The sequence below is a fragment of the Oryzias latipes genome, chromosome 21 (genome assembly GCF_053564925.1).
Source record: "Oryzias latipes strain Hd-rR chromosome 21, Olatipes_Hd-rR_3.1".
Classification (NCBI taxonomy): domain Eukaryota; kingdom Metazoa; phylum Chordata; class Actinopteri; order Beloniformes; family Adrianichthyidae; genus Oryzias; species Oryzias latipes.
In genome coordinates, this window is record NC_136257.1 from 31,682,501 (window position 1) to 31,697,405 (window position 14,905).

At 40.6% G+C, this 14,905-nt stretch overlaps 2 protein-coding genes across 8 annotated transcripts in view; both read right to left on the reverse strand.

The window, feature by feature from the left end:
• cfap65 (cilia and flagella associated protein 65) overlaps nucleotides 1–8,097 on the reverse strand; it is a 20,139-nt gene extending 12,042 nt beyond the window's left edge. The window contains exons 1-14 of one of the 7 annotated variants that reach the window (XM_078940191.1): nucleotides 7,986–8,097; nucleotides 7,800–7,870; nucleotides 6,817–7,019; nucleotides 6,634–6,736; nucleotides 6,385–6,551; nucleotides 6,096–6,301; nucleotides 5,770–5,906; nucleotides 5,463–5,682; nucleotides 5,126–5,391; nucleotides 4,886–5,053; nucleotides 3,789–4,018; nucleotides 3,534–3,690; nucleotides 3,290–3,412; nucleotides 147–398 (exon numbers count right to left, since the gene is read on the reverse strand). In XM_078940191.1, the coding sequence (XP_078796317.1) occupies nucleotides 147–398; nucleotides 3,290–3,412; nucleotides 3,534–3,690; nucleotides 3,789–4,018; nucleotides 4,886–5,053; nucleotides 5,126–5,391; nucleotides 5,463–5,682; nucleotides 5,770–5,906; nucleotides 6,096–6,301; nucleotides 6,385–6,551; nucleotides 6,634–6,736; nucleotides 6,817–7,019; nucleotides 7,800–7,870; nucleotides 7,986–8,082 (2,400 nt within the window). In that variant the 5' untranslated portion in view covers nucleotides 8,083–8,097. Of the gene's footprint in view, nucleotides 1–146; nucleotides 399–3,289; nucleotides 3,413–3,533; nucleotides 3,691–3,788; nucleotides 4,019–4,885; nucleotides 5,054–5,125; nucleotides 5,392–5,462; nucleotides 5,689–5,769; nucleotides 5,907–6,095; nucleotides 6,302–6,384; nucleotides 6,552–6,633; nucleotides 6,737–6,816; nucleotides 7,020–7,788; nucleotides 7,890–7,985 lie in introns of all 7 variants that reach the window. The other 6 variants (XM_020713012.2, XM_023951046.2, XM_078940192.1 and 3 more) reach the window with 6 other exon arrangements.
• A 46-nt stretch (nucleotides 8,098–8,143) lies between these two features.
• On the reverse strand, nucleotides 8,144–11,717 carry LOC101175206 (uncharacterized). The gene is made up of 3 exons (XM_004082050.5): nucleotides 11,145–11,717; nucleotides 9,871–10,031; nucleotides 8,144–9,605 (listed from the first exon to the last, which is right to left on the reverse strand). The coding sequence occupies exons 1-3, from the start codon at nucleotides 11,572–11,574 to the stop codon at nucleotides 9,285–9,287; spliced, it is 912 nt and encodes a 303-aa protein (XP_004082098.1). The 5' UTR covers nucleotides 11,575–11,717; the 3' UTR covers nucleotides 8,144–9,284.
• Between the last annotated feature and the right edge of the window lie 3,188 nt (nucleotides 11,718–14,905).

The window sequence follows — 14,905 nt, forward strand, 5'->3', positions numbered from 1 at the left end:
GAGAATCTTCTTGAAGCTTATAAGCTTTTCAGAGACTTTCTTTAAAGGCTGATCTCATTTGTGGTGTTTGGTCTGGGGCTGCTTAGGGACTCCTGGCTTCTTCTTCTTCTTCTTGGTGAGTTGTGTGCTCGTATTGTGTGTAGTACCTGTGTGAAGTCAGCTGCATTGAGTCGCAGTGACACGGTGAACCCCTGTTTGGGACTGTCCTCAGTGGGAACCGCTCTGAGGGTGAGGATCTGATGATGCCCTGGCTGGATCAGACCACAGCTCGGCAGAACGTGCACGGACTCCGCAAAGGGGGAGTCTGGTCTGCGGTCCAGGCAAAATGTGAGCGGCTGGCCTCCATTGTTCTGCAGCAGCACGGTTCGATAGGAAACAACAGCGAGTGCTGGAAACCTCTGAGGGAAAGAAAGTGTTTCCATTAAAAACAAAAGGAAAACCATCATAAACTAGAAGGAGCTGCATTTCCAGAAGAAAATGCAGGGTTGAATGCTGTATTGCTGAAAGAAAGCTTAATTTGTAAAAGAAATGGCTGAACTGAGCTGAAAGAGCTCAACATTTTAAAAGTAAAATGGTTAAAAAAGGTGAAAACCTGTAAAAAAGGTTAAGCACAAGAATTCCCTATGTATTTAAAGGAGCAAAAATCCTGCAAAATCTTGGAATGTCTTAAAAATTTTAATGATTTGAATGACCAAAAGTAATATCTGTAATAAGTTGAAAGAGTTGAACATTTAAAAAGGTGAATGGTAGAAAAATTTCAAGTGTCCGAACCTGGTGTCGATCCGGGAACCTCTTGCACCATAACTTTCCAATGCATTTTAATAGGGCAAAAATTCCCGGAAAAACTGGAATATCTTAAAAAGTACAAGGAGTAGAAGTACCAAAAGTCATAGCAATAATAAGCTGAAAGAGCTGAACATTTTAAAAGTTGAATGGTAAAAATAGGTTAAAAATTGTAGAAGTAGTTAAGTGTCAAAAAACGGCGGAAGATAGTATAAATAATAACTAGAAGGAGCTGCATTTCCAGAAGAAAATGCAGGGTTGAATGCTGTATTGCTGAAAGAAAGCTTAATTTGTAAAAGGAATGGCTGAACTGAGCTGAAAGAGCTTAACATTTTAAAAGTAAAATGGTTAAAATAGGTGAAAACCTGTAAAAGAGGTTAAGCACAAGAATTCCCTATGTAATTTAATAGAGCAAAAATCCTGGAAAATCCTGGAATATCTTGAAAAGTTCAAAGATTTGAAAGACCAAAAGTAATAACTGTAATAAGTTGAAAGAGCTCAACATTTTAAAAGTAAAATGGTAAAAAAAAATTTAAGGGTCCGAACCGGGTGTCGAACCCAGAACCTCATGTACCATAACTTCCCAATGCATTTTAATAGGGCAAAAATTCCCGGAAAAACTGGAATATCTTAAAAAGTACAAGGATTAGAAAAACCAAAAGTCATAGCTGGAATAAGTTAAAGGAGCTGAAGAGTTTAAAAGTTGAATGGTTAAAATAGGTTAAAAATTGTAGAAGTAGTTAAGTGTCAAAAAACGGCGGAAGATAGTATAAATAATAATAAAGAAATAAAGAGAAACAGGAAAACAAAGGGTTGAATGCTTTACAGCATTCAACCAATAATAACTAGAAGGAGCTGCATTTCCAGAAGAAAATGCAGGGTTGAATGCTGTATTGCTGAAAGAAAGCTTAATTTGTAAAACAAATGGCTGAACTGAGCTGAAAGAGCTCAACATTTTAAAAGTAAAATGGTTAAAAAAGGTGAAAACCTGTAAAAAAGGTTAAGCACAAGAATTCCCTATGTATTTAAAGGAGCAAAAATCCTGCAAAATCTTGGAATATCTTAAAAATTTTAATGATTTGAATGACCAAAAGTAATATCTGTAATAAGTTGAAAGAGTTGAACATTTAAAAAGGTGAATGGTAGAAAAATTTCAAGTGTCCGAACCGGGTGTCGATCCGGGAACCTCTTGCACCATAACTTTCCAATGCATTTTAATAGGGCAAAAATTCCCGGAAAAACTGGAATATCTTAAAAAGTACAAGGATTAGAAGTACCAAGAGTCATAGCAATAATAAGCTGAAAGAGCTGAACATTTTAAAAGTTGAATGGTTACAATCGGTTAAAAATTGTAGAAGGAGTTAAGCGGCGAAAAACGGCGGAAGATAGGTGTAAAGAATAAAAAAAATAATAATAAATAAAGAGAAACAGGAAAACAAAGGGTTGAATGCTTTACAGCATTCAACCAATAATAATCTCACAGCTAGTCTTGGAATACATTTAAAAGAAACTTTGGTGATTGTGAAAGATGTTTCTGATCTTCAGCAGACTTTTATTCTGGAAAACTTTAATTTTCCTAAATTCACACAGTTCAGGAAAGTAGTGGAGCCATGTTTCTCCACAGACATGAGGAACGCTGACATTTTTTCACAGGTTTTTTTTGCGTGGAAAAACACTCAACAACTGTTGTAAGAGAAATTTTTGCAAAATAAAACACTAAAAAGTAGAAAATGCAGCAATTTAAATAATATTCTTCCAGGTATATTTGATAAATGTTTTTAAATTTGTGTTTTTTTTATAGTTAAACTTTTACAAAACACTTTACAGATTTACATTACCAGATTAAGTAAAACGTAATGTTTCTGATGCTAAAAAAGATCATGAAATGTTTGTAAAAAAGAAAAAAATACTGAATAGAGAACACATTTTTGTAGTTGTACTCTTTTCTTAAAACATATTTTAGGTTTTTACCAAACTCTAAAGGTTTTTGCAAAAACTGGGTTTGGAGTTTTCTTTGCATTTTACTGATTTTCTGCTCAGTTTTAAGAGCAGAAATGTTTGAGTTCAGGGCTGCATGGTGGTGGAGTGGTTAGTGCTCTCGCCACAAAGGTTCAAATCCCAGCTAGGACCTTTCTGTTTGGAGTTTGCATGTTCTCCTCATGCATGTGTAGATTTTCTCTGGAGACTCCGGTTTCTTCCCACAGTCATAAAAACATGCATCATAGTTTAATTGGGATCTTTAAAATTGTCCTAGGTGTGCGTGTGTGGTCCTGCAATAGACTGGTGACCTGTTCAGGGCGTACATCACCTTCACCCATAGCTGGGATAGGCTCCAGCAACCCCATGATCTTTATACCACAGTTGGGTAACATAACTCACTTCCTGTCAAATATTTGTCAACATTTACAGACTTTCCTCATGACACTGTTTTCCTGTATTTCTTTTTCCAGAGTCGGGTCAAACGATTGCAGGGACAAGCTGTGCTCTTGCTGAACTTGCGTCTCACCACATTAGTGGGCGTCACAGAGCAGTTTGGTTGGAAGTGTTCTTTGCCCGGCTGGAAGGAGTGGCCGATGACCCGGACGGTCCCGCACCACGGTGGTCCCGGCGGTCCCACACCGGGACTGACCTGCAGCATCCATAGACACAAACCCTTCAAACTGCTCTGTTCTTAAAAGAACCAAAACAAATAAAAAGCTTAAGCTTTGGAACATCAGCTCTATGTGCTTTTGTTGGTGAAGTTACAACACCTTCCTGAATGCAAAGCACTCAAGCTGCCCTCCATGCAGAGTGTTGAGCTGTTTGGGGGCGTAGGTCACCAGGAATGAAGTGGACTTTAATGGAGCCAGGTCACATGATGAGGGTGAGAGCGTAAACGGAGAATCTTTGACAAGAGTCCAAACCAGGCTGGAACGCAAACCCCAGCATCACACAGACCATCAGAGCAAATGACCACAGAAGGTTCACCATCACCGTGGAGATCACAGATCTTTATGGGGAGATACCTGAGTTTGCAGCTGCTGTGGTTTTTGATGGAAACGTACTGAGAGGAGGAGTCATCGGTGGAAAACGATGAAGCTAATCTGTGATGAAACAGGAGCTCGAGCGGCGTCACAGACACATGTGGAGGAGACGTTGCAGAGAAAAGCTCACTGCTTCCCGTGTAAACTCGGAAAAGCTCCTCCATTGGTGGGGTTGGTCTGACAACAGCAGCGTTTGCTGTTTTATTTGGCTCCTGGAAAATGGCAGAGAATCAAAAAAACAGTTAAGGCTAAAACTGTGATCCTGTTATAAAAACCAGGATTCATTTTGGTTAAAACAAAAAAGGAAAGGAGCAAAAAAAGGCAGCAAAAGTGAACAATACTGAAGAGAGACATCTAGAATGACATCTTAGAACAAAAAAGAATAATCTGTAAGACGCTCGTTGGGTTTTATGGCTCGCTGGCATTAGCCGCTACATGTTTTCCTAAGTAGCTTCCCAATGATACTCAAGGAGTTAGGGGGGGATAGATTGAAATCTTTAGAAGGAGTTTAAATTTACAGCTGGAACTGTCCATCCATCTTCTTCCACTCATCCGGGATAGTCTCCAAGCGGTGGGTCCTGTGGTCGTCACATCCTAGTTTCAAAACTTTTGTGGGATATCCTTGACATGTGCATTTTGACTTCTTTAGTGGATTTTAAAATCTTTTCTCTTTTTTTTGGTCCCCATAGGACATTTTGGCCCCATTTCTCCTTCTGTGATGGTTTTTAAGTTTTTTAGGTACATTTTTAGTATGTGGCAGAAAGATTGGTAAATGTTGAATTATCTAAAGAAAAAAAAGTGAAAGCCAATAAACTGTTTTAGAATTAATGTGCTATTTTGAATGCCTCGTAATATGTATAGAATAGAATGGAATCTGGAGAAATCTCTGTGTGTTTGGGATAAAGCCCCTGAATTCTTCTGATTGGACAGGATACTATGCCAGCCTCAAAAACAGCTCAGAGGTCTGTCAGTTGGAAAAAGTAACACAAAATCATGACTGGCGTCACCTTTGCAAGTCCAAAGCTAATATAAAATGAGTGTGGGCACCTCCCCACTGAACGTGTGGGGCCATCACTTGCCTCCAACATGGGGGCGTGTCCCTCAAGCTGCTCCACCTTTGCGCTAGGATGAGGCTGAGTGTCTCCTGGATGGCCCCCGTGGAGCAGCTTCAGATATCCGGGTTCCAGTGTGGCAGGTTTCTGGAGCTCCGAATGGCAGCTTCCGACCAAGTCCAGAAACAGGGGCTCCTAAAAGGATGATGAAGTTAGTGAAAGGAGTTCTGCTCACGTGGATTTGTGTGGATCCTCTGAGTCCCCCACCCTGTGCAGTATGAGGCACACCACTCTCCTGCAGTGCGCCAAAACACTCCTAGGTCTATAAACTGCTGTGACTTTGATGCGGCTCTGAGGGGGAACAGTGCCCCCTGCTGGATGAATGCTGAACACACTGTTCGCATTGTTTAGTTCCCATTGGTAGACAGCCGCAACAGAAGAGGAGTTAAGCAGCTGCAGAGTCTGAGCTGCACTCTGCTGCTCCCCAACACTCCCGAAGTCCACCACAGAGGAGGACAGGGACACGTCAGGTCCTAAAAGAGGGCATCCGTTTAACAAACACATGCAATATTAATAACAGCTTAACAGGTGGAACAGCTCCCACCTGTGCACCTCCCAGTGAGTTTAATCTGAGCATTGCTGAGTGCTCCTCTGTACGTCAGAGACAGGTACTCCACAGAGACGGCGTCCACCTCTGCTGGAGAATATGTGACTGAAGCCTGCAGAGAGGCTCCGGGCGCCAGCACCCCTTCAGTGACGTCACAGCTGAACTCTGACCCCAACACAGGCGCCACGCCGGGCAGTCGCGACAGAGAAAAGGACACCTGTACCTGAGAGGGCGGGGCCATCCAGTGATGTGAACTGTGTCATTAAAGAGATTTGTGTGTGTGTGTGTGTGTGTGTACACTCACAAGAGACGGGTTAAAGATCTCAAGAGATTTACACAAACTGTGACCAACCGCCACCGGCCCAAACTGCAGCACTGCACCTCTGTGGTCTGTTTCCTCTGTGCTTGTAGGACTTTTGAGCTGAAGATGTGGAAATTTAGCTGGAAAGGTCAGACAGTGAAACAGAAAATGCTTTAATATAACACTTTTTGGATGAAATATACCCATAAAAAATTTGCAAGGAAATTCAATGCTGATCAGAGTTTTATTCCTCAGAAGACAGTAGGAAATCCTTCTAAAACGATGGCTTTAGAAGGATTTAAAGCTGGTTTGCCCCTTCTCATTCATACCTCCTCCTTGCAGAAGCACGGAGCAGCTGTCGGTCCAGGCCTCCTCTTCTCCAAACTTGCAGTGGGCCTGCTGCTGGAACACCAGCGCCTCCTGGGGCTCAAACACCACTGTGATGCTGCACGCCTGCTCCGGTTTCAGGAGGCCTCGCGCCGGACTGATGCGGAACGGTGCCGCACAATCCCACAGGAAGGACGTCTGCAGTTTACTGTGTTGGAAAACATAACAAGTATATGTGGTAGGGGGGTAAACATATCAGCTGAAATACAGCATCCTCCACATTCAAGATACCTGAGGTTTTTCAGGAGAAACTGAGCTTGTGACGAGTGCTGGACGGCACAGAGGGGCAGCAGCACCGACTCAGGTGCCTTCAAGGAGTGAGAGGGGGTGATGGCCCGCAGGTTCACTGGAAATTTCCCCTCTGTGCTTTGAAACTCAATGCTGTCCTCGTACTCGCACTGCCACATCCAATCAGACACAGCGGCATTAGATGGACAATTTCCTCTCTTAAAATGTGACTATTAAGTTTAAACTTCTTACTCTCTGAAGAGGTTTAAAGGTGACCGGAATGGAGTAAGAAATCCCAGGACTTAGAAGAACCGTGTGAGGAACAAAGCTTTGGAAAAACCCGGTTTCTGGAGGTCTGTAAGGAGAACAGAGCGTTCATGTCAGGACGTTGTTGTGGATCAGAGTGACACTTTGATTGAGATTTTTTTACAAGACCTTATGTTTAGTTTGTGCAGCTTGTTGCAAACATTCCTCAACACCAGTGACTTTGTGAACTCTCCGCCTGGCTCCCAATCCTCCCACACCAACTCGGTCCTAGTTTCCAAACCCAGGAAGCACCTTCTTTGGCCAAACGCACGTCTGAGTTTCCTGACATCTTTTCGTCTGTGATGAAAGTCTGAATCCTGTGACATGAGGCACTGCAGAAGGTTTTTTTTCATGATTACTCACAGGCTTCCACAAATATGCAACATAAAACTGTCAGGTGCAAAAGCTGGTATTAAAAAAACAATCAACTTTTTTTATTAGATTAGTGAAGCTTTTTACAAATAATTGTACATCTTTTTACAATATTGTTTCTATTAAAACAGTAGTTCCTTTTTGCTCATGAATCATTGTCCTGTTGAGCGACTCATCTTCACCCAATAACTGTCAGGTGATCTCATCTTTAAATTTTGGCAAGCAGAAGATTTAGGGGATGGCTGCAAAACAAACCCGTATCATGAAACCCCCACCACTTGGTTTGGTATGGTCCATGATGTAAAATGTGGTTGTTTTTTTAGTTTTTCCTTTCAATAACTCATTTAAAAAAAAAATTTTTTAAAATACGTTTTCTCTCTTTGGAATTATTGTTATTCTCTTGTTGTTTGTTTTCTTCAGTTTTTGCATAAAAGCTGAACTTTTTTTGCCAAATAAAATGTCAACCATGTCTTAAATAAGGTTTGTTAACTTTGATTTATGTACAAACTCTGGAGAACCTAGTAACTATTTTCTTCTGGGCTTTAAACATGTTCAAGAATGAAAAAAGAAAGAAATGTTTTGGTATTTTTAAAGCACCAAATTTGACCGCATGGGTTCTCCCGGGTTACACTTTTGATTTATTTGTTTATTTATTTATTTGTTTATTTTAAATAAAGTACTTTTAAAACCAGTTTCAGTGCACTTTTTAGCCTTTATTCTCATCTTTACTCGGCTTTTACTTTGACATCTTTCCCAGCGCGGGGGGGCTTCGCCGGAAGAGCCTCGTGCTCTCGTGCTTCAGCAGACATCCCTGTAAAAACAGGACAAAACTGACATGGGAATGAACGTTTTTGTCGTTAACAGGTTTTGCGTGAAGGTCGTGAAAAAAAACCGCTAAAAAGTTAAGACCGCGTTTCTAAACTCACCTCTGTGTACGCTGGAATAAAGAAACTCCCCCTTCCGACAGTAGAAGCGTTTTCGAGTTCTTACGTTGCTATGACAACAAATAAACGCAGTGGTCATCTGGGCAACTACGGAAGACGATGAAGGACCTTTCAAAATTGAAGCAGCGGAAGCATAAATACGTTTTAAAGTCACTTTAATCATTTTCTAACCATACATTTGAAATGCAAATTAATGCATTTTTTTAACTAGTAAAACTATTTTTTACAAAACAATATATTTTGACACTGGTGACAAAACATCACTCTTTTCAACTCAAAACATAAAAAAAAGTTTCACATTAAGAGAGATATAATACAAATTATTGTAGGAGTTTGTTTTTTTATTACAACAGAAACATTTGAGCAACAACAAATGAATAGTTAAAGCAAAATATGATAAATAAGAAATGAATAGATAATGGTAGTTTGTTTCTAGTTTAGAACACAATAGAAAAAACTTTATTGCCCCCTCAAAGGGGAACTTACCTGGTTTGTTAAAACCTTTTGGTTTTTATATGTTTAGTTAAACAAACGTATTTTTACCCTGACATATGTTGTTCTTTTTACCACAAATTTAATCATTCAACTGTTTCTGTCCATTTTACTATATTACCTGTAACATTTTAATAAAAAGTGCAATACAAAAAAAAATATAGAAATTGTTTTTAAATATTTATTTTTTACTTTAGTAGTTTTAAATGAACCAATACTCATTTATCATTATATACATTTTGAAACATGCTTATAGAAGACTAGAAAACGTCCATTTTTAAAATCCCCCTTCAATTGACATCTTTATTTATAATTTTGTTGTGTGGTTGCAAGAGAAGATCTTACACCTGAGACAATTGCAGATCTAAATGTTTTTCTGCAGGTAAAACACATTTAATTAAAACAACATGACAAATCAGCATTTGCTTTTATACGAGGGATACTTAAATCTAAACAATAAATAAGATTGACACTATGTTTGCAATACAAATGCAACCTTTATAATTCAAAAATAAACCTAATATGATGTTTTATTATCCTAAAAAACTCCTGAACTGTCTTTTATTAGATTGTACAGCTGTGCCCACTAAAGTGGCTGAGTTTGATTTTCTAGTTATAAGGCCTGAATGGATTATTATAGAACCATTAAATATCCAGGCAAACAGCACCATCACCCTGTGCAGATGTCAACACTTCCTGCTCTACCTGAAGATTAATTTCCTCTTCATGTCACCTCATGGAGCGCCTAATGATACTTTGTGTACTGCAAGCAGATGCTAACGGTTACAACTATACAAAGACTGGATTGGTTTTTCCCAGGGCTGCGTCCTTCGGGTGACAGTTCACGTAGTCCTCCATTCCTCCTCTTGTGAAAGCTGTGATACTCAAAGAGTCTTTCCTCAGCAACTCTGTCTCCTCTGTGTAATCTTCATCGTCTGCTCCCATCTCCTCTTCCTCTCCCGGACTCGAGCAAAGAGAGTCGAGATCCGGTTTGAGCCTGTGGTTTTCTGCGTTGGTTCTTCCTGTGTCAGGGTGGGTTGAAGCGAGGTGTTCCTTGGATTTACGGCTTCTTTTCCACTTCATGCGTCTGTTCTGGAACCAGATCTTAACCTAAAAATGAAGGAATTCAGGAAAAAAAAAGGTAAAGATGGCCTCCCTTCCTGTCACAGACATTCTTGACCGCTCATAGAAATATCTAATTGCATCGCCAGTTTTACTGTGACTCGTCGTTTTCATTTACAGCAGAGAATTAGTGTGCTATAAAACTGTTTTTGAACTTGTTCACTCACAGAGGAGGTCATAAACTATAACAATAGCTTAGATTAAGCATCAGTTATTCATCGTCATCTCAGCGCCTCTGCTGCTTCTTCCTGACCTGTGTCTCTGTCAGCATGAGCGACGTGGCCACCTCGAAGCGTTTGGGTCTGGACAGGTACTTGTTGACCTTGAACTGGTTCTCCAGCTCCAGCAGCTGCTGACTGGTGAAAGCAGTCCTCGGCCTCCGACACTTCCCCAGAAGAGCTGCCTGACTGGGGGCTGAGGCGGGACAACACATAACAAAAACATGAACTGAATGCACCGGAAAAAAAAAAACATCCTGGTCATTGTCTGCGGATGACTGTCTGAATGCAAAGAACCTTGTAGGGAGATTCAATTGTGCATTAACCTGAACATCTTCCAGGTGTGATGCAATGCTTGTTTTCCACCACGTTGAGGCAGGTTTAAAGGGTGGAGCATAAACTGCGTCTTCACGTTAACATGTAACATGTAACATGTAACATGTAGTATGTATAACTGTTTGGAGTTTATTGAGATGAGCCTTTTGCTGAGAAAACCAGCAAATAAGCCACAATGTTTGCCTCTGATCTTTTCAGGTTTATCTAAAATAACTAAATGGTTCACTAATTATATGTTTTTATATTAAATTAATTGGGATTTTGATTAATCCAGCACACATTTTGTTATCAGCTATGGCATATATAGGCTATTTGTGACATTTTCAGACCTCATTAGTGCCTCTGTCCTTTTCATCTTACAGCAATCTGAGTTATCCAACCGATACCTTTGCCTGATGATGACATTTTAGCTAATTTCTAGACTATTATTATTGTTGTTGTTTATGTTGTTGCTGCTTTAAAAATTGTAACTAATTCAAACATGAAGCAAGATAAAACAGCGAAAAATACCCCTTTTCTATTTGGGTCAAAAATACTAACAAACACATTCATTTGTACTGTTTCCAAGCTAAAAAATATTAACAAATGTAATGAAGTAACTTCTATTATTCCATTGCTGTTTAACCCTTATGCTATCGTGTGGGGTCCAGTTGACCCCACCCTTACTTTGACATGTCATCCCTACCATGATAAACATGGATAAAGGTGGAGAGGATTTCATATCATCCATGGACACCAGTGAGGATCACAAATCATTGAAGAAAAAAGGTTCAGAGCACTGTCTAGTGGGGTCCAGATGACCCACTCTCAACCAAGGCACGTTAAGGTTGAGTGTGGGGTCATCTGGACCCCACAAGATAGCGCAAGGGTTAAATTTATTTTATTTTTTATGAATATAATTGTTTTATTGCTACACAAACAAATACATTATATTAAAACATCAAATTGGTGTGGTTCTAAGAGGCCTTCATACCTCCATACTCCCCAAGTCCGGTTGTTCCGGTGCCCCCTCCGATCCACGGCTCCAGGTGGGACATCTTGGATACGGGGATCCCCTTCATCTGGCCTGGATGCTGCTGAGCCAGCTGCGCCCATGCAGACGGCAGGAAGGCGGGGGGCCCCAGAGGATACAGCGCGTGGACTCCGATGAGACCCGCCTGCTGCAGCGCAGCGAAGCCCGACAGGCTGAGGAGGCTGGGTTTGGACAGGAGTCTGGGGGTGGCGGACGAACTGCACGTAGAGTTCGGAGGAGGGGGAGACGGTTCTCTTCTGTGGCTCTGAACAGGAGCAGTGCTGGGGCCCCCGCTGGGAAAGGCCCCCGGGAGCGCGCCGCCGCTCACTGTCTGGTGCCCGGAGTCACGCGCCAGGAGCGCATCGATGCAGAAGTTTTTCGATTTCTCCATCTAAACCAAAACTTCACTTCATCAAAGTAAAAAATAAAAATCAAAAGATTTTCTTATTTTTGCAGATGTTGCTTTTGCAGGAGAATGAGATGCCCTCTGTCTGACCCACTCCACCTGGTCTCCGTGGGTTCAGCCACAGCAGTGACACGATCACAGACACCTCACGGCGCAATAAAGCCGCTCCTCTGTGATTGGCCCTGTCGGACGGGGGCAGGATCCTCCAGCCTCCTTAAAAGCAGACAAACTTGAGTAACAAACTCCACCATTTCAAATTTAAGCGATTTTCTAAGCAGTGGTGGGTAAAAAACAATTTAAAAAAAAAATAATAATCTAAAAGATGAAAATGGTTGATTTTAAATAAAGAAAAACCTTTCAGCTCCAATAGATTAGAAACAATGTGAGGTTTTTTTTCAAGAATATTCTTGTAAAACAAAGAAAAAAAAATCCCTTTCATGTTCCTGATAATAGGAGGAGGACCATTGGGTGATGATTTCAGAGCAGCTGCTCTGGAGGCAGGGGTTTCACCTGAAGGTTCAGGGAGGAAGGTGCTTCATGGTGACCACTCTGTGATGCAGCAGCCAGAAATCTACAGAAACCAGGAACCAACCTGTTCTGTTTGCCTGAATCAAAAAAAAAGGGAGACATGCAGCAACATTCAGGATGCAGGACGGTTCTGGTTCTGTTAGGACGGGGGTCTCCAAACTATTTCATAAAACCCTTCATTATTGCAACGAGATACTTTTTATCTTTTCACATAAAACAAATATATCTAAATGCATTAGAACCCAAATTACAAAGAATTTCATATTTGAAGACCGGAAATTAAATCAACAAAATATCTGTCTGTAAAAAACAAACTTTTGTCAACAATAAATCTGAGTTTGCATCAAATCTGACATATTATTCACTCATTGTAAGCTTTTAAATTTAAATCGTATGAATAAAAAATTAACTGTATAGTAGTTATCTTGTTCAGAAGCACAAACATTGTGTTTTTTATCAAAGAAACAAAAAAATTCTGTATCTTTCGTTTGGCCCTTAAGCCTATGAAGGTCAAGTAGCCACCAGTGGTTGGCAAATGTTTGCAACGGCTTCTAACGCTTTTTTAGCCAATCACAACCAAGTTCTTAGAAAGTGCTGGGCTTTGATTTTATAACAGGTGCCGTGGGCCGGTAGAAAGAGGCCGGACTTTGGACATGCCTGTGTTGGGAGATCAGTGCAGTAAAAGATGACATGTGGCTAAAGAAGGGGTTGTGTCGTGTAAGGTCTCATTCATAACAGCCCCTACAGGTGGATACGGGCTGTCTGCGGGGGAAAAATGGTCAAACCGGAACGGGGCACAACGCGAAATATCAATGTTGTAGACCACTCAGTGAACCCGTAGGGAGAATTTGTTCAAGTACATTTTTTTTCTACAGGCATACTGCAAGCGACAGGTCATCCCAAATACTTAAGACGTAGGCAGGAAGTTGATGAGACACAGGCGAGTTGTCTGGATGTTTCATTTCTCCAATACCCCCTAAACTCTATAATGATCAAGTAAGATGTACGTGCCTGTCTGATCCTATGGGCGTCCTACGGGCACTTGTGTATCATGTGCACTCTCCGTGTGTGCAGCATTTGAATGAGGTCAGTAAGGAGCCAGTACTCGCACCTTACTGATGACTACAGTATAGCCCAAAAACGACACACGACAGCCTTTGCATTTCCCTAAATAAATAGACTTTGATTTGATTTATTTACACAAACAAACACATTTATGTACAACAAGAACAACCTATCCATCCCATCCATCCATCTTCTCAACCTGCTAGGATAATACAACACCAAACAAGACAATGGTGTGAAGGTGTGTGACAGAAACCCATCTAGGTTTAATTGCATGGTCACACCCCAAAGATTTTACAAAATTAAAAGAAAATTTAAAACTTAGCAGAGGAAATCTAACAAATAAATACACTCAAATTGGTTATAGGAGGGCTGACTGAGTAAGCAAATCTTCTCTCTATTCTTAATTCATATATGCATATGCATGAATCTACACACATCATTATACATTATTATTTTTATTCCAGTCAATGCATAGAAGTGTTATGTAAGCAAAAGCTTACATAACAAAAGCTTTGGGATTTGACATAAAAAAATGTGTCTTTTGTTACCGTCTTACCTGAAAATAGCATCATGGTGACACTTTAGCAAAAAAAGTTTAATCAAGTTAAAATATTTATTAAATGTTGAAAAATAAAGCTAATGTTTTCTTTTCAGGATGACTTTGAATCGATGATCTTTTCAATTTCCTAAAGAACTGTTTGCTTTTCCTTTCCTGCTGCTGTCGTCCCGTTTCTCTTCTTTTTTTAATTTGTGTGCCTGTCAATCAATCTGTCTGCTTTGATCTTTGCCACAGATGACCCTAATGTGTGGTTTTCTCACACACGTTCGTTATATTGCAGGTCCAGCTTGTGAGCCGCACAAACACTCTGGAGAACTATATAGCTCTAATTGCTGCGATCTGGATGACGGAATTAATCATTTTACAGCTAAATCTTCATTAAACTTTACTGCCAGCTTAACGCTGACAGTAACACAGGCGTCCTTATCAACCGTTGCTGGTGCGATTATCAGCCATCACCACACCACGGAACACATAAGAGGCTGTAAAATCTGCAGAAAGCAAACTTATTTTCTCTCCTCGCAGGCTGAACTTGCACACCAGGTATGGACAGGTGGCCCAAAGCCTCCCTCTGGCTGGCTGCTGTTTGCCCTCTCACTGTAAAGCAGCATAAATCTTAATCTATCCATGCAGATTTTTATTTTTTTTGGTCAAAGAAAACCACACCTTTCCTGGAAAACAGCTTGAAAGGTTGTAATTAACTTTCACTTAAAGGTGCAGAGAGTCAGAACAGTCTTCACCTGATGGTGATTTCCTGCTGGATTATAGCAGACTGATAAGAGCCGGCCACATACCTGGGAAAACAAACCTCATGTCAAAGACAAACACACCAACACCTGCTGAACCGACATGAAGGCCCTCCGCAGCACACAACCAGCGTGTTCGACTGTGTGTGCCGGCATGTGAATGTGCTGCTTGAGAACATTTGTCCGTCAGGGTTGACCACCATTTAGCTCTGAAAAACATGAAGGAGCATCAAAAGGAGAAAGGTCCCTTTACAAACTGTGACTGTTTTTGCATTTTTGATGGGAACAGAGAGAATGAAAAAAAAAAAAAACTCTGCTCTGTTTCACTTAAATGGTTACAAGAAAGCTAATAAAAAAAACACCAATGACAGAAGTGGACATGAGATAAAAAAATTAAAATTGAAGCTTATAATTT